This window comes from Talpa occidentalis, unplaced genomic scaffold, assembly GCF_014898055.3.
Source record: "Talpa occidentalis isolate TD23 unplaced genomic scaffold, MPIMG_talOcc4v2.1 talOcc4.12, whole genome shotgun sequence".
Taxonomy (NCBI): domain Eukaryota; kingdom Metazoa; phylum Chordata; class Mammalia; order Eulipotyphla; family Talpidae; genus Talpa; species Talpa occidentalis.
The window spans coordinates 88,639,472-88,658,098 of record NW_023601212.1 but is presented as its reverse complement, the minus strand read 5'-3'; the positions used below and the strand labels follow the sequence as shown (position 1 = coordinate 88,658,098).

General features: G+C 41.6%; 1 protein-coding gene across 1 annotated transcript; it reads right to left on the bottom strand.

Moving 5' to 3' along the window:
- Positions 1 to 1,203: 1,203 nt before the first annotated feature.
- ZKSCAN2 (zinc finger with KRAB and SCAN domains 2) lies at positions 1,204 to 18,106 on the bottom strand. The gene is made up of 7 exons (XM_037507399.2): positions 17,349 to 18,106; positions 16,188 to 16,374; positions 13,982 to 14,073; positions 13,525 to 13,651; positions 10,275 to 10,958; positions 8,058 to 8,549; positions 1,204 to 5,902 (listed from the first exon to the last, which is right to left on the bottom strand). Exons 1-7 carry the CDS (start codon positions 17,745 to 17,747, stop codon positions 4,980 to 4,982), a joined length of 2,904 nt encoding a protein of 967 aa, XP_037363296.1. The 5' UTR covers positions 17,748 to 18,106; the 3' UTR covers positions 1,204 to 4,979.
- Between the last annotated feature and the right edge of the window lie 521 nt (positions 18,107 to 18,627).

The window sequence follows — 18,627 nt, the reverse complement described above, 5'->3', positions numbered from 1 at the left end:
TACTGATTCATTTGCCAGAATTGGCTGGAGTCCTTACTGCCACGTTGTTGCGAAGCCTAGTTTCACACTCTTGCATCTCTTCTTTGCCAGACTGTCCAAGGACTCAGAGCTTAAGCAAACTGAAAGGGAAGTATGCCCATTTTCTACTCATACCCCAGCTTTTTGCTTTGTGCCTTCCGCCGCTGCCATTCCCCTCTCTGCCACATGGTGCCGCAGTTGGGCGTGGTCCATGGAGATGGTGTGTGCTGTCCTTAGGTCACATTTAACTAGGCCAATGTGTTTTCTTGAAAGGGGGGTCCTTTTCTGACAATTCCACAACTTCCACACCAAGCACGCTGACCTGCTCCATGGACTTTATGCTTGTGTATCCAAGTGATCCTCAGGCTGAGTCTTTTCAGGTCTCCTGCTCTTTATCCCTTTCTCATCAGAGCCTTACTGTCGTGGGGGTTTAGGCATTCACTTTTCTTGACATCCAAAGCTTCTACCCCCGTCCCCCCACCGCCACATCCCAGGACCCATCCTAAAGATTGGAGACATGACTGGCTATGTTCTTTTTAGTGCTTGAAACACAAAACATTCATTCTTCCCCCTTAAAGTATTACTGCCTTAACTGGTTTATAGGAATAGAAAATTTGGTGCCCTTAGATATTGAAAGTCTCTCCTCTTATTTCCAGGCCTGAGTGAGCTAAAGATCTAAATTTTTGTAAAGGAATGGGAGGACAGGTAAACTTGTAGAACGCTAATATAACATCACATGTAAATGCTGTCTTTATCCCTCCAGAAAGGTCATGGCCACTTATTCAAGGAATATATAGAAAACTTACAGGCTCAGATTATGACTAATTACAACTGTTACAGACTCTGCCATTGGCTTCAACTGGCTTATAAAGTCCAAGTGACACTTTGTCTGGAGTCTACCTCATGTGTAGGGGAAAAGGCTCTTCCTATAGTTCCTGGGAGTACAGTTGGAAATACATCATTGGCAAGTGGCACAATCTCTACATTGACCTCATGACCCAAGTCATGTGGGGAAGTTGAAGAGACTTGTTCACCATAAAGGCTGTGGGTGAGTGCTTTGCCCAGAATACATGCAGTGTGTGCAGCTAAGGCTAATTCTACCCCAGAATGAGATCCAACCATTATTGGAGACAATGGCAGTGACAACTGTCAGAGGACAGATGCACAGGAATAGCTGTGGACTCATGAAAGATCTCTGCTAGCTGTGGGGACAGTGGTGAACTGGAATGAGACAGATTCTTTGGCTGCTAGGATCTGTTTTTATTACCTCTTGGATAAGTTCCCTTTTCCTTTAATAGAAGACATACTTCAAATTATGGCAAAAGCCAATGGGAGTCATTTATTTTAGACATTTATTTCACATACACGTTTTCAAGAAGACATCTAAGTGAACATTAGTACAAAACGATGAACAGACATACATTTATACTTGAAATGCATTCCCACAGAGGCAGAGGCTGACAGCTGCACAAGGACACAGACACACTCCTTGCATTTGGGGCTTTCCCAGCTCCCTCATAGTTCAGTCTTATCTGTCATTAGGCACCAGACCTCACAAAATATGCTTCGTTCACTGCAGTCACTTGCCGAGTGCTACTCCAGGCCCCAGCTGCCTTCCTTGGGGGCTGCCTGCTGCTGCACACCAGTCATCTGTCCTTTGTCCTTCCTGAGCAAGCGTCTGGACTGCTTGCAGCATCCTTCTTCCTAAAGGATGACATGGATTCAGTCTGGCCTGCAGGCTGCATGCAGTATTGAGCCGGGCTGGGTAGCTTGATCTATCATGTCTTCTTCTGCTACCACTCATTCCATAGCCTCACCTAACATAAGAGTGGAGAAGTCTTGCAATCATGTTCAACTTCCCTTCAAATAAAGAACTAAGGTCCAGAGAGAGGCTACAGTTTGCCAGACATTTTTCAGGAAGTGGCAGTGACAAGAACTTGCCCCTGTTGGCTTCTGGTCTAAATGCTTATTCCACCACGGTAGGCTGCCCTGAGCAGTATATGTGTAAAGTTTTCCTCTTTAAAAAACTAAGCTTTCCTTCCATGAGTAATTATGTTGTATGTGTAATATAATCACTGGTAAGAACTGGAGGTATCTGTGGAAGTAACAAAGCAAGCCTAGGTAGGAAACACAAGCCAGTTTCCAAAGTGCCATGGTTAAGGTGTCAGAAAATAAAATGTCCATTTGTTTATACCACTTTAAAAAAATAAGATTTAGGAAAATTTTCACAGAAATTAAACAGGATTAAATATAGGCTTAAGGTAGTTGGTTGAGGTGGGCTGTAACTTTTGTTGCACTTTCCAACAGCCAGAACAAAGAGAGAGAGAGGAATAGTAAGTTATGAAAATCAGCCTAAGATACTTTTTTATTTTGTGTAGGCTAAGCACTTTCCCTGTTACTAAGATCTAGACAAAAAAAATCCTTTTGTATGAATTTTCATAAAGGCAATACTATGTTATATGAAAGACACATTATTCATTTAGACTTTCTGCTTCAGCTGAGAAAAGATAAAGTCCTAGTAGCATTGGTCAAAACGGTGGGTAAGACCTTCTATTTCTTCAGAATAGAGACAAAGTTCATTAATTTAATACATATCCTGACAGCTCACTTACAATTAGGAATAGTTAGAGAAACCCAATTTCCACCTCAGCTTAATCTCAGACACAACCAGCTTGTTCCATTGGAGATGGAATGGTCTGAACCTTTCCTGCCATTGGGGAAGTCAGAGCGCCTCAGAATATGATTCTAGGCAATGCAGAAAAATTCTTGTAAGTGAAGGTGATTTTTCATTGTCCCTTGTGATTGGCATGAACATAACTGGCAGGACCTTCTATGCAATACATCCTCCACTGTCCACTGCACTTGCGTCCCATGGGTACAGGCACCACGCCCCCTTTCATGTTCATCTCCCTCACCGTGCCTAGACATGGCCTTGCACACAATGGTGCTTAATAAATATTTATAAATAATCTACTTTCCTGAATCATGCTTCAATATAATTATCAATCCTGTGTACATATTACTAAGCAGTGACCTCTATTAATGTTCATCTTCCCTAGAGTTGGAATTCCAGAATCTACATAACATGAGCACACACCCACTGGCACTACACACATCTTACTGTGGTAGGCACACTACCAACATGAAACCGCACTTACCATTAGAAGTCCATAGTTCAGACAACACAGAGGAAACCCACCTACTGGATGTGGACAATCATAACATTTGCAACAAATGTAAATCAGAAACATTTATCCCTGTTTACCTGAGTCACCTGCCTTCCCACAGGCCACACCCTATTCTGACACTGCAGTTGATTTCTTTCTACACTGTCTAACCCTCCTTGATACTCTGCTGAACAAGTTTCAAAAGATTCAAACATACTCAAGAAAAAAAAAAAAAAAAAAACAACAAACTCCAGATGTCCTCAAACAAGAGAGCAGCAAAGGAGAGAGAAGCTCAAAATAAACCACAGGTTCAGTTCTGGGTTTCTCCCTCCCCAGAGCAAAGCCACTCCAGTTTACCTCCATGTTAAGGATATAAATGCCTCATTCTAAAGCAACCAGCTGTGGACAGCCACATTTGTGGGTCTTACCTGTAACTTCCATAGAAGACTATCCCCTTATCTGAACCTTTCTTTCAATATTTATCTGGCTAGTGCTAGGGGGTTATCAAAGAGATTTTTCAGACAAACAGGAATGAGAAAAACAAAAATGGCATACTGGATAAGAAGTTTCTGTAACTCTACTTTCATTCAGTGAGCTATAGAGTTGCACAAATTACGCAGGTTTATGATCCTATGATAGGGACTAGAAGCCTCAGAAAGGAGAATGGAGTATTTAACAAACCTTTCTGGAGGTGCTGGCCTGGACTGAGGTGGCTAGCTGATCTAAAGCAGGCCCATGGAGTCTTAGAAACATTAAATGTTTCAGGTATCTACCTCACTTCTTCCTGGACCCTCACCCCCCATAGTGAAAGTTTTAGAAAACTATTATATATTGAAGTATGGGACTAGGGGGCATAAAATACAGCAACATACCATTCATGCTCTACCTAAGAACCAGAGAAGTTAGAGGGTAGAACTAGAACATGTCTGGAATTCTACTTTATTTGGATGAGACATACCAAGAGCATGCATCCTAGTCAATCTGAGAAGGGCATGGTAGTTCAGAAGAATCAGACAACAGCACCCAGAACAATTAAGAGGTAAGTGTAGGACTTATGAGAAACAGTGAAAGGAACTGGATTACATATAGGCTGAAGAAGCAGCAGCCCAAGGGGGTTTCAGTCTTTAGGTAAAGAAGAGGCTGATACAAAGGATGACAAGTGATCAGTTGCTTCTCCTCTCTATGGAGGGCAAGGCATGTCGTAACGAGATTTCAATGACAACACAAGGATTCGACCTCACTATTTGGATCAACTTCTTGACACAAAAAAGGAACACCGCAATAGGCTTCGGAAGGAAGCTATAACATCTTCTGTCTCCTTTCGTATCTTTAAAACCAACATGGATTTGATGTTGTTCTAATCAGACAACTGAAAGTTCTACCCAAACACTTAACTCTGTGATTTAAGTTGCATCCAGGCTCTCGTATGGCAGGTAACAAAACAAAAAAACTTTCAGCATTTTTCATTTCCTTGAAAACAACTCTCGCCTACACTGAAGGATCTTGAATGTTGCTGGACTCAGAAATCCAAGCGTGGCCTCAACATACTGAAGAAAATTTCATTCTAAACTCAAAGCTTCCCCACTCTTTTAAAGGAGAAATTGAGACACACAGGAGGAGAGGAGCAGACTGATCCAAACAGAGGGAGAGGTAAGAATTGGATCCAAGTCTTTAGTTTGTATATTCTCAAGCCAATCTTGGGCATTACACTTTATAGCTAAGAAAGGATTGCTTTCAAGAGTGAGATTTGGGTGAAATGGCTAGAGGGACAGTTAGGAGAAAAAGAGATCACTATCAAAAAGTTTTCCTGAATTCATCAGTCTTCCCCTTATATGGGTTCTCTGGGGAATACATAGATGGAGGATGAGGCAAGAGCCTTTCTCTCATATGAACCTCCCGGTGTTTGGCGAGAACAGCACCCTTGCTGAAACGTTTGCCACACTGGGCACAGCCATAAGGCTTCTCTCCAGTGTGCATTCTCCGATGTTCTCGAAATCTTGTACAGTTATTGAAGCTTTTTTCACAGTCCACACATTTGTAGGGATTCTCACCAGTGTGGACTCTCCTATGGGCACTAAAATGAGAACTGTTGGTAAAGCTTTTCCCACATTCTCCACACTGATAGGGCTTTTCTCCAGTGTGGGTTCTCTGATGTATAATAAGACTTGAGCTCTGGCTAAAGCATTTCCCACACTCTCCACATCTGTAGGGCTTCTCTCCTGTGTGGATTCTCTGGTGGGCACCAAAGTTTGAGGAGTCATTGAAGCTCTTTCCACAGTCAAGACATTTAAAAGGTTTTTCTCCTGTGTGGATTCTTTGGTGTCTGATGAGGCTCCTGCTTCGACCAAAGCACTTCCCACAGACACTACACTTATAAGGATTTTCCTTCTGATGGGTCATCCGGCACATAAGGCGAGTACTCCTTCCAAAGTTTTCTCCATATTTGAGAAGTCTGTAGGGTCTTTTTCCCATGAAGGACCTTTGATGTACTATAGTTTTCCCTAAGTCTTTAGGTTGAGATATTAATTTTCCCTGTCTGATTCCTTGAAGATTTTCCCATTGTCTTCCTGAGATGCATTCTCTTTTATGGTATTTACCGAGATCAGTGTTTTGGGAAACAACCATTTTAGACTTTTCTATTAATGCTCTATTTTGCTCCACGTCCTTATATATTACCTGTGTTGCATCCTCCTTGACACTACTTCCAATTTCAAAATCTGAAAAAAAGGACAATAAAAATTTCACACCATTAAATGTATTGATATAAACACGGTCTATAAGGTTTTATGTTATGACCCCTGGATACTTCAATGGCCTCAGGTCTAGTGGCTCTTCCATAATCCATTATGTCTTCTTTTCTTTCAGTTCAATGTACAAATAATTTCCAGTACAAAACTGGTCTTCAAAAATGTTTTCTGAATTAAAATGGAAGCCATTTATTCTCCATCAATATGACTAAAATAGGAGCAACTTAGCATGCTATCTCCTTGAAGTTCCATTCTATCATCATTCTACGTCTAGTATTCTACACTTATACTAAGATATACTATAATTCATTAGTGTTTATTTTTTAACATTAAAATTTTTTTTTTACATTAAATTTTTTTTAATGGAAGTAATACTCTATTGTAACATGTTTCAGGTATTCATTGAGAATCAACACGAATTCAATTCTATCCTTGACCATACAATTGTCCCCTTTGGCCTGATTTACCCACCCTCTGCCTTTTTCCCTTCTGGTAACTACTAATTGGTCTTATAGGCAAAAAGTCTGTTTTTGTTTTATTTAGTTCAATTGCTTGTTTCTTTTCTCTGTAGACTGCAGATGTAGATTGTTGAGAGTAGATTGTTGAGAGTAGATTCTAGTGATCATGTGCAAATTCCTCAATGTATTTCTAAGTTCATCCACAACTCATCACATCTAAGAATCCTTCTTTCTTCTCCTCAAACGCTCCTGCCACTTTGTTTTTCTGGTTGTCTCATGCACAGACCATACTAATTCAAATGTAAATTCGCACTGTTCTTCAAACTGAAATGATCTTCTCCTGACTCTCTCATCTACATTCCACATTCACTACAAAGAACATCCTGAATTCCAGCTTTTCCAGGAAATTTTATGGCTGGAGAACACAATGTGGTGAAGAAATGGAGGCTTAGGGATCAGACAACTCTGGTTCGGATTCTACATTGATCATTTATCAATTGTGTGGTTCTGGATACGTTTTTTATTATGGAAAATTTAAACATATAGAAGAGTAAAAAGGTCAGTATATATAATGACCTTCCATGAAAAATTTCCCTAGCTGTAACAACCATCCACTCATAGCCAATCTTGTTCTATCCCCACTGCCACATACTCCTTGCACCCGTGACCCAGATGATTTAGAACTAAATTCAGGCATCACCTCGATTTATCTGTATTTCACAAGCTGTAAAGGTAGGCTTTATTCTCAAACCCTGATTATTAAGCATCTGATATACCTGCCCTAAACATATATCTCCCTTCACATATTAAGTGGAAACTGTTGATGTCCTGCAATCCCAAGTGACTGTGGCATGGGCTGGGGAGAATGCAGGAAGGAAAATAATAATAGGTAAGGGCAGAAATATGAGCTCAGATTAAGGATGGCCATGGAACCTTAATACAAGACTGATGGAGAAAACTGGCTTGGGAACTTACAATAGTCTAGGCAAGAGATAGAGAAAGACTAAACTAAGATAGTGACTATAGTAGCTAGAGTTGGAATAGATAGTTCTACAACAGCTGAAAAAAACCCAGTATCATCTGTCTGTATGTAAACAATGGGAGAGAAGGTGTCAAAAATATTTCTATGGTTTTAAGTGCGAAGGACAAGTGGGATGAAAGAGAGAAAACCATGGTATGTGAAGTGGTAATACTAGTCTGGACTGCGGGAAAGAAGCCCATGAGGAAAATACACAGTGAAGCTCAGAACCAGAGAAAGTCTGTTTTATCTTGTCTCTGCCTATTCATTTTCTCATGCACATCACACATAACAGATATTTCTGTTTTGAGCTTATGACAGTATCTTCTTCATTTGCGTTTTTCTCATGCATAATTCTAAGATCTTCCCCACAGTATTTTCAAGAGATATAAAACATTGTCTGACCCATATAGAAAAAAATCGAGGCTGAGATCCAAAGACTGAATCACTAGAATGTAAGCTTCTCCCTTAAACAGAACCACCATGAGAAAGGGGACTTCATTCATTGCTACAGCTCATTCTCTCAAATAGCACAGGACCCTCGACCATTTAATGGGCAAGTATTTACGAATGATGTGCCAGATGTACTGACTCTTCAGTAAATCACACTTCTTCCTCTTTCAGACTACAACCCCTTGACGATACTTACCACTTGGACTTTGTAATAGATCTGCAGGTCCCTGGAATTCTGACACTTGCACAATTTCATCCTCACTCATTCTCTCACTGCCAGAATCCTCTACTATTGCCTCCTGTGAGGTGTCCTCAGGTTCCCAGTCTGTAGGTTCCTGGGATTCAATCTCAATATCTTCTCTTTCTTGAGTTGAGGGTGATGGGACTTGCTCTGCTGTGTTGGCGGAGGGGACAGGTGCACGAGAGTTAATCAGGGCATCCATCTCCTTGTAGAATGCACAGGACTCTAGTACGTGACCATTCTTCACTTTGCGGTAACTTTTCTGGAGGCTTTTGAACTTTGTTCGACACTGTTCTGGTGTCCGAAGGAAGCCACACTCTCGCAGTTGTTCTGCTACAGCACCATACAACTTACTTTTCCGATGGCAAGCTTGAAGTGCTTCATAAAACCGAGTCTCACGTAGGATATCAAGAAAAGTCTTGGTTTCCTCATAGCCCCAGTGCACACCTGCCGTTCAAAGATAAAGTTCAAAGGTATAAGGAATCTGTAGCCTTCACATATTACAAAGTAGATGGGGTCAAAGAAAACAAATCCCACTCACAGTAGCAACAGGGACTATAAAATGCCTGGGAATAAGTTTTGCTAAAAACAAGGTCTCATTTTGTATATAAAAACTTTGTAATAATGTATTGAAAGACATAAAAGACTATAAAAATGGAGACACTTCGTTTCTGAATAGGAAGACTCAAGTTGTACAGATAATAATTCAAATGAATATATAAAGAGAAAATACTTATTGAATTTTTAAACTAAAATTGGTAATAGGGATTTCAGAGTTTACTTGGCAGAGTACATATGCAGTCCCCCAAATCTTCACGCTATAGTGACTAAGGATTTGGCTGTCTTTCAAAAACAATTGAGAAAAATGGACTAGGAGCAGGAACTTTCCCCATAAAGTTCCTATCATCTTTTTAACCAGTTTTCCTTGAAGAGAACTTTGAACAGAGTAGTTTTGATGTCACTGAGTCCTCTATTTTGAGAGATGAAAGTTCTGCTTTTATAGCAAAATAAAATTTCTCATGATGTGTTTGAATAAGTCTGTTAAGTGTGCTTTTGTGTTTTATATCTGTAGTAGAAACAAACTCATTTCTGCTCTCTGTTGTTGGGTCTACTCTTCTTGTTCTATCACTGGTTCCCACAAACTCCAAGAGCTGGATTTCTAAGCTATGAATATCTGTATATGCCTACATTGCATCTTCCCATCTTTTTCTTGAGATGTTTCTTCCGAATATAGTCATGGGTACATTCCTAACCCTCCTAGTCCAATTTATTTTTCTCATTCTCTATAAGAACTGATCATTTTTCCCATAAGGCAGAGAAACATTACTAATAACAGTGATACTAGGCAACGTTTTACTGCACCTTAACATCTGCAGAATGCCTTCACCTATATGATCTCATTTAACACCAACAACTCTGACATTTCAGACATATTGTATTGAAATTGAGAAAATTGAAGCTCAGGATAGTACATGATGTGTCTGCGGTCAAACTGTTGTTAGCTGGCAGTGTAGTTCTGCACATCCCAGTCCCTAAATTTAAACACCAGCTTTTTTTTATATGGTGTATCCTTTTCTATCCTTTTGATTTCAATGTCTCTGGTTCTTACTTTTTTTTTTTTTAAGAATTTGATAATCTTAGTCTTTTGATTTGTAGTTTAATGATGTATTTCAATTTATGTTTACCATCTTAGTATCTTTTTCTCATTTGAGTCTTCTACTTTGTATGCCCTTTTCTCTCCTTTTTGTTTAGAATTTCTTTTTTTCCATTTTTTTTTGGGGGGTCAGTTACACATTCTTTTACTGGCTATCCAGAGTAATAGTGTACCCTTGACTGATTACAAGTTAGTACAACTGATGGCTTTATACCAATTCTCAGATAATGTTCAATCCTGAGAATCCTTTGACTCCACTTACATTTTTCCCACAGGACAAAAGTACTCACAATTCATGCAGTGCTCTCACCTGAAAAGAATCCTCCACAGCCTCTCAGTGCTGTAACTCAGAGTAACAAACCTGAGAGTACTTTTTCATAGTGTGTGGCCAATCGTAGTGACTGGGGTCCAGGCACTTGTTGCAGCACTCCTTGGGTTTGGTCACTTCTTGTCTATTTCTTTACCACAAGCCCACACCATCCAATTTCATGCAAGAAAAACAAAAGCACAATTCTTACCACTCAGGTTCTGAAACAAGACAGGGGCACCACGCATCTCAGGTTTCCGGAGAAATTCAACGCCTATTTCATCACCATCAGATTCTTCTGCTGCTTCTTCGTCTTCCACCAAACTGATCTGTTCTTCAGCAGTGATACCAGTTCTCTTTAGTTTGGGGAGAGATATAACCTCTTTTGGCTTGTCAGTGGATGAAGCATGGGCTGCAGGGTTCAACAAAGCATCCATGTCCTCGAAGAAGGCACAGGGTTCTAGCACATGGCCATTTCTCACTTTTCGATAGCTCTTCTGGAGACTTTTGAACTTGGTCCGACATTGTTCTGGTGTTCGGAGGAAGCCGCATTCTCTCAACCATTCCGCTACAGCACCATATACCTGACTGTTTCGGGGACAAGCCTGAAGTGTCTCATAAAAGCGAGACTCTTTAAGAATTGCAAGAAAAGTCTTAGTTTCCTCATAGCTCCAATGCACACCGGCTATCTTCTCATCTTCTAAACCCCACTGCTGTTGCTCTCTCCACGTTTTTCCTGCATTCCTTGCAGGGATCTGAACAGCATGAATTGACTTTTCCTTGATGTAGCTGCTTCGCAGAATATTCCTCTTATTAGTAGAATGTAGACCTATGGTCCATGGCTCCTTTCTTTGCTCCAACCGGGCTATCTTGTTAGATGTTGACACTGTACTTCCTATAGGAAGAGAAATATAGTCAATGCTAGACATAGAGGTGATCACTGCATACTCCAGTCTCTGTAGTGTACTCTCCTGGACAATTTCTTCACACTTAGACGTTGAGGTGAAGTACAGAATTGGATTTTTTTAGTGGTGAACTTAATTAATGTAGATGTAGATTTATTTTTATGTTCATTTTCAAAGACGTAAACCTGAAACTCATACAATGCTATTTCTATTTAAAAAATAATGGAAAAAAACCTCACAAAAATAAAGGCCTTGTCCAAATCAACTCTTCTTGAATTGTGACAGTGCCTCAGTATAGTTATTCTTACACAAGTTCTTGGGCACTAACTTACTCTGCCCTTTTACTTCTCATGTATGTACTACTTATTTCCACTGCTAATTTTTATTTTTATTTATATTATTTTTAAAGATTTATTTTATTTATTAATATGAGAACCGGGGTATAGGCCAGATGCACGGGAGGGTGATAGGATTCACCAGAGACAGAACAGGCAGACTGACGAAATACACTGTTGAGGGAAGTAGCAGGTGTGACAGGAGAGGTCTGCCGCGCCATGCGGGACCCTCACCAGCAGGCAGGGATTGAACCGGCGCTGCAGAGGCTGCAGACAGCTTCACTCCACTGCTAATTTTTAAAGGAAAATTTTTTAGGGTAAGAAACACATAGTTTGTTACCTGTTATTTACCCTCACTATCTAACATTTTATTAGATTCATAGTGTGCTCCTAACCAATATTTGTTACTTATAAAATAAAATGTACTTATGTATGTTCTCCATGATCCCTCATGCTCTAACACACATACAGACACTGAAGCTATGAGAGATGTGAAACCAAGATGTTTTGGATACATCTGGCAAAGTTAATAGGGAAGAGATGTAAGAATAGGGAAGAAAATTGAATTTCTGTTATAATATTGTAGAGACCAACATGTCTTAGATTTTAATCCTAGTTCTACACTTAATTAACTTTCTAACCAGGGGAAGTTTCTTAATCTCTCTGGGAGAATAATACCCTTTATTCAAAGAGGTGCTGGGACTACTAAGAAGATGGTTATCTATTAAATAGATGGTCATCTAGTGTCCAGTGCCCAACAGGTTTGTTGTAAAATCTATGATGAAAGACTGGGACAGGTGATTCTGGACATGTGTCTTTCCATAACTAATTATACATGAAGGGGCTAGGCTGAAATCGCCAAATATGGTCCCCATCCCATTTGTGGAAGATTTTACTAAAGACTCTAATGCAGCATTTTACTAGTGATTCAAGGCACACTAGGGAACATCTATCATGCACACAGCTAGGCAGATGGCTGGGATGTCTGCTACCTTGAGAAAAACGCTTTGTTACCGGCATAATGTCATTGGTGTTATCTTAAGTTGGTTGTTTTCTCCAACTGCTTAAATTGTTTTCTAATTATATATAATTGTTGGGGCCTCCCTGGTGGCACAGGGTTTAAGACACAACCTGTGAAGCTGTCCACAGCCTCTGCAGCACGAGTTCGATCCCCAGCTGGCCAGGGAGCGGGCCACATGGTGCAGCAGACCTCTCCTGACTCGCCCACTGCTCCCCTCAGCAGTGTATTTCAGTAGATCTGCCTGTTCTGTTCCCCACTCTGTCTCTGGTGAATCCTCTCACCCCCACATCTCTGGCCTGTACCCCAGCTCTTGTATGCGTAAGTGGATAAATCTTTAAAAAAATTAGATATAAATGTTGGTTTAGTCACTCAATTTAACATGGTCTATTTTGTCATCTCTATACTTTAGCATCTACATACAGTGTTGTTCAACATAACTTTTTGCAAGGAAAGAAATGTTCTATTATTGTTCTGTCCAGTACAGCTACTGAATCTCTTAAATGTGCTACTGCCACCAGGGAATTTTTAATGTTATTTACTGGCTAACCCTATTAATACAGCAGCACAAGTTTGTAGTATGTATAGTAAGCCTTAATGCACATTTTAGGGTCATAATTTTATTCATAAGTAGTTTTTGATTTATAGCTCACATGTGAATCACATTTATCCCTACTAACGTGGATGATAAAATTCTTAAAAAATTTGCTTGTAAAGTGACATTTCAGTGGTTATGTAAATTGTAGCTATTTAAATAATTCATAACATGATTTTAAGCACTGTATTGAAATTACTTCTTTTCCTCCATTTATAAGATCCATCCCAACAAATATTTTCTGGATACTTATGTTGGGCACTGCACAAAGTATTAGGGTACTGTGTTAAGTAAAAATATATCCTAAAAACATAATGTGACTTTTAGTATAGTGGAAGTGTGCATGTTTTCAGATAAGCAATATAAATATAAAAACACCTGTCCAATGTTTTAATCACTACATTACAAGAAAAAATATTTTTAAACTGGAAGAAAGGAATGAGTGAGGTAAAAGAACATGGATAAGTGATTATTATGTCTGGTATGACCACAGAAATGACTGAAGGAGGTCTTTAAAGTATTAACATTTAAAACCATTTTATCATCAGCAGATATGAATATATTAGAAATCCCCATGGTTTTTATTTGCAAAGGTGAAGAATACTTACCCAGGGAGACCACATTCCCAACACTGTCCTTCCTAGTATCATAGTAGAGGTCTCTGTGAGCAGGAACCTGACGCACACTCTTCTTGAAGGAAAAACCTCTTGCCATGTGTACATCTTTCATCGGCCCCTGTAACAACAGTAATAGCAGTGACTACCAAGATAATCATACAGGTCTCTGAATGATTATGTACGAAGCACAGATGGGCCCCAAAGAAGAATTAAAATTAAGGAAGCAAGTGTATGTTATGTGTCAATGAGGCAGAAGACACTATAAAGAATCCTAAGAGAAGTGATCCAACGAGGAGTCCCATTACTCAGATGGCTGGGTCTAATCTTTTCTAAAAAAGGAACAAGGGGGAAAACATCTCTTGGACTTTTACAAGTTTGAGGACAGAGAAGGCAAAGGAAATATTTGTGACCCTAAGAAGAAAGGCCAGAGAGAACAAGTACAACTAACCTGGGACACAACAGGAAGAAGCGTGGTTGTTACTTCCTGATCTACAGTGTTCCAATCGTCAGCAGAAGCAGGAACCCAGGGAGAAGACCGAGCTGTAAGAAGAGAAAGAAACAGTCAGCGCTCCAGGCTCTGATCCTTTAATTCATGCTGCTTCTCCTTTTAAGAAATAAACATGTATAAAAAACTAATAAATATGAATTTATCTTTTCTCAATGTGTTCAGAACAATGCCTAAAACCACAGTACCCTAAGGCAGGGTTCATAAACAGATGCTTTTTGGGAGTAAGTAAGGACATCATTAAATGGTCAGGTATAGGCTACGGGGAACTTAAAGTGCACATACTCTATTGAGAGGGTACAGCCAATGCTCAGCTCCAGCTGATGTGTCATTGTGAGACTATGGCCTTGGTATAGCAGCTATACCAAGGTGAAATAAAACAAGCATGATTTGGCATGTAAATTACCACTTTGCAACCTCTCACATTAGTCTGCTCTGAGTGTATACTGTTCTAAAGAGGATGGCATACACAGAGACACAGTACTGAATACTCTGGGCAAATACACCCCTCAAAAGGTGAAAAGTAGCTATGTAAATTTAGATGAAGCAAATCTAACCCCTACTCTAGAACTCACTATCTAGAGGAAACTTCAAGAATAAATATTACTGTGGACTGAGAATTCAAAAGCGTATCCACTGCTTTCTACAGCAGCTTAGGCTCACCAGCTGAAATTATAGAATAAATTCACTTTTATGAGATAGCCATTCCACACATTTTCTATCCTTCATTCCCCCAGTAAATACCTCAACAAACTTTTCTACTTTAGGAATTCCTTAACACCCTGGGAATTCCTTAATACCATGAATTTATCCAACTAAGTCCCTTATGGGAGAAAGGAAACTAACATTTACTGAGCATGATTGGCCCTTTTACTATGCCTCTCTTAATCTACACTAACAATCTTACTATTTTCCATTTACAGATAAGAGAATGGAAAGTTTGAGAAGCTAGGTAACCTGACCAAGGCCACACAGACAAAAAATGGCAGAGCTAGGTTTTGAGCCTAGGTTGTCTGCCTCTAAAGCCTAATCTCTTCCTCTTTGCATTCATGTCCCTTTTTGTATTACTTTCCCAAGATTAAATAGAGGGGCAGAAACTGGATATAAACTCAAGTCTTTTTTTTTTTAACTTTGCTAGACTTTATTAATTTTTTCATTTTATATATATTTTACATTATTTTTCATTTTTGCACCATGTATGCATTTTCATCTTGATTATATTCGCCATACAATTCCTACCCTCCTATTATGACCCTAATCCCTCCTCCCCCCACCAGTGTGTCTCTGGTTTATAGTTGCTTGTTGATTTTGATTTTTACTTTATTATAATTAGTCTTTTTCCTGGTCCCTTATCTAGGTTTTCTAAATTCCTGCTATGAGTGAGACCATCCAGTATTTTTCTTTTTCTTTCTGGCTTATTTCGCTGAGCATGATCCCTTCCAGCTCCATCCATGTTGCTGCAAATTGCATGGGTTTATCTTTTTTGATTGCTGAGTAATATTCCATTGTGTATAAACTCAAGTCTTTTTACTGAAGGTTCAGTGATCTTTCATTCCTCTCTTTAGTCTGACACGACACTCTGGGGATGGAGAGATCACTGTGGACTGGGAAGGTTAGGGTGTTCATTTCCTTATATTTGACTTCATTCACTAACGTCAAGGGCAGCTATGAACATCAGTGGTTCCTTCTCTATGATGTCTTATTATTTATCACTCTCATATTTCACTTCTGTGATGCCTTATTTTTGAGTCAATTTTTGAAAATCAATGTTTTTCCTTTTCAACATCTTCTTGAGTTGTTTATAATCAGTCAAAAATGCATATATAAGCCGACAGAATTAAGATTTTAAACAACATTGCGAAACCTTGAAGTCAGCCTGGGCAATCTAAATTTTCCTAGATCCCATCTTTAAAAACCCTTTGACTTATGACAAACATATTTCCAACTCTTGAAGCAAATGAAGTCTCTCTCCCCAAATATGCAATTTTCTCTCTCTCTCTCTCTCTCTCCAATATATATATATATATATATATACATATATATATACACACACTCAAGGGGCTCTACCCTGAGCAAGTGATGGAATTTGGGCTCCAAAATATATCTGTCATGATCTCTGCACTGGACATGCTTTGAGTTCTGTTCTTACCATTCCTGAGTAAGGGCTGATGGTCTCGCTTTTGGTTCAGCAACTCCTGGTGTCCTGAGTGCAGGCTTCCAGCTTCATTGCGAGACACCACTCTGGGCTGGGTCTCCACCTGCTCTAGCTGAAAATCTGCCATTTCCCATGCTGCTCCAAGTGGGACTTGCTTCTCTGAGTGCACAGGACTGCTAACCTGGGAAAATCAATGCCATAATGGAAAGGAGGAAAAAAGAAGGCCAGATCGGGCTACATTCCCCTGACAAAGATATCTAGGAAGGCCAGAACATGTGAGAAAGTATGAAATTTGACTCCAGTCCCAATGGAGTCTTTTAGGTCGTTGTGTTAATGGTACTGTCCATAAGTCTGGGTGTAAGAAAATAGAAGAGTGATCCTTATTAATATACAGCAGGGGAAAAATCTGTCAGCAGGGAAATACAGAGCCTCTTTGTTATTAGAACAGACATTTGAGTTCTCACATCTCTTAGGTTCACAAAGAAATAAAAGTTATCAGAACACAAATACACCAGACAGTTAAAAAACTTAAAAAATAATCTCCACATCTAGTGTCTATCCTTGACCAACACAGCAACCCACAGATAGTTGGATCCTCACACAGATGGAAAGCCTGTGCAGGATTTCATGAGGTTAATGGAAGGGCCCTTTGAAATCAAAGAACTAGAAGAGCATGCAGAGTCATTTTTAGTTGAACTGGAGAAGAATGACAAGGATGATGGCACTGAGGGCACTTCAGAGCATGGGATGGACTATTAAAGGATTAGAGAGGCCCCTGGGATAACTGATGAAATTCTGTCCTTTTCTTTCTTTTTGAGGGGAGGTGGTGGTTGGTGGTTGGCTCATTCTGCAAAAGTCAAATCCCATGAAACAAATAATATATTGTTCTCTCATATAATTTTTTTTTTGGGGGGAGCTTTATACCAAGGATTTAAAACAAACACTTAGATACATAATAGTTTCATTTGCAAGATACTATTTCAACCAAAGCTGTTTTTTTTTTTTTCTATTTATCATGAAATTCTGACCCCTTTCAAGTGGATTCCCTTAGAGGTCTTTTCATTCGCGCCATGTATTTCCATAACGAAGGCTAATGCACACCCTACAGCGCGTTCCTCCCCATTCTTTTCCTCCGAAATTAAAAAATCCTCTCACCTGCTGTCTTAGCCGTCCTGTCTCCTTCTCCCAGTGTACGACCAGCGCCACTGCCTCCTCTCCACTCTCGGGGCACTGCTTCTGCGCCCATGCCTGAATCTTCTCGGGTAAAATGGTGAGAAACTGCTCAATCACCAGCAGCTCCAGGATCTGCTCCTTGGAACGCATTTCTGGCTTCAGCCACCGGCAGCAAAGTTCCCAGAGTTTACTGAAAGCTTCGTGGGGTCCAGCCACATCCGCGTAACAGAACTGCCTGAAGCCTTGGCGAAAGGTCTCCGCCTCGGAGCTGTCTGATCTCTCCAGAATGGGCTCCGAGGGCCAGTCGGCGTCTTTTTCCACTTTCATTATTAGGCATCCCTCCACTTCCAGGGGGGTATCGATCTGAGGGGACACAGCCATGCTCTGAACAGCATGTAAGGGGTCGCCCTCACGTCTAGCTCGAAGCAGACTCAGATAAAACAAATCTCCGGGGAGCTCCCCGCTTATCGTTTTTGGAAGTGTGAGAAGACAGGGAGGCAAAAATCGGTAGACTTGGCAGGAAAGGGGCACTCCGAGGCTGATGAATCGGATCTATCCCAGGCCCTCGACAAGGTGGCTGGGCACGCTAAGGTCCACACACCCGGCCTCGCCTCCAAACAAGCTGCGCCCCCGCGATTTGCCTTTCCGGGGTGCATCTCTTTTAGTGCAATGTCGGCAGCGGCGAGGCCGGCGGACCGGGAGAAGATCCCCGGGACTGAGGACAGGAGGGCGGGGGGCGGACGGCGGGGCCGGGAGGGGGTGTGGCAGGGACCGGGGCCACCCGGCCGCGGCGCGGCTCGGCGAGGGCGCGGCCGGAGGTGCCGGCGCCGCCCGGCCGGGTTCGAGGCTCGGGGCACGCCGGCGCGCCCAGGCCGCCGCGGGGGGCCGAGGGGGCCGGCGGTGTTCGAGGCCCGCGCCGGGCTCTTCCCGGCCCCCGGCCTTCCTCAGGAAGCCTCCGCCCGCCAAGGGACGGCCGCGCGGTCGTCCTGCCCCTGAGGGGAGACAAGCCGCGGGGAGGAAGCCAGGCCTCACGGGGGCGGCCGCCGGGTCCCCGCGCGCGGCCTCGTCCGCTCCGCCCGCGGACTGCGCGGGGGCGCTGGGAGCCGCGGTCACGCATGCGCCGCCGCGACCGCGCGCCTCGGGGTCTGAGGCCGAGGCTTCGTCGCCGGCGAGGGGCCGGGGTGGCTGTCGGTGGCTGCGGGGCGGGCGGGGGAGGGCTGCGTGGCGGGCTCTCGCGAGAGCGCGCGGCGGGGACTCGCGC

Coding starts and splice junctions, on each gene's coding strand:
- ZKSCAN2 (XM_037507399.2), bottom strand. CDS start 17,747: ATGGCTGTGTCCCCTCAGATCGATACCCCCCTGGAAGTGGAGGGATGC. Junction 16,375..17,348: donor CAGGACGGCTAAGACAGCAG/GTGAGAGGATTT, acceptor TGATTTTCCCAG/GTTAGCAGTCCTGTGCACTC. Junction 14,074..16,187: donor TCAGCCCTTACTCAGGAATG/GTAAGAACAGAA, acceptor CTCTTCTTACAG/CTCGGTCTTCTCCCTGGGTT.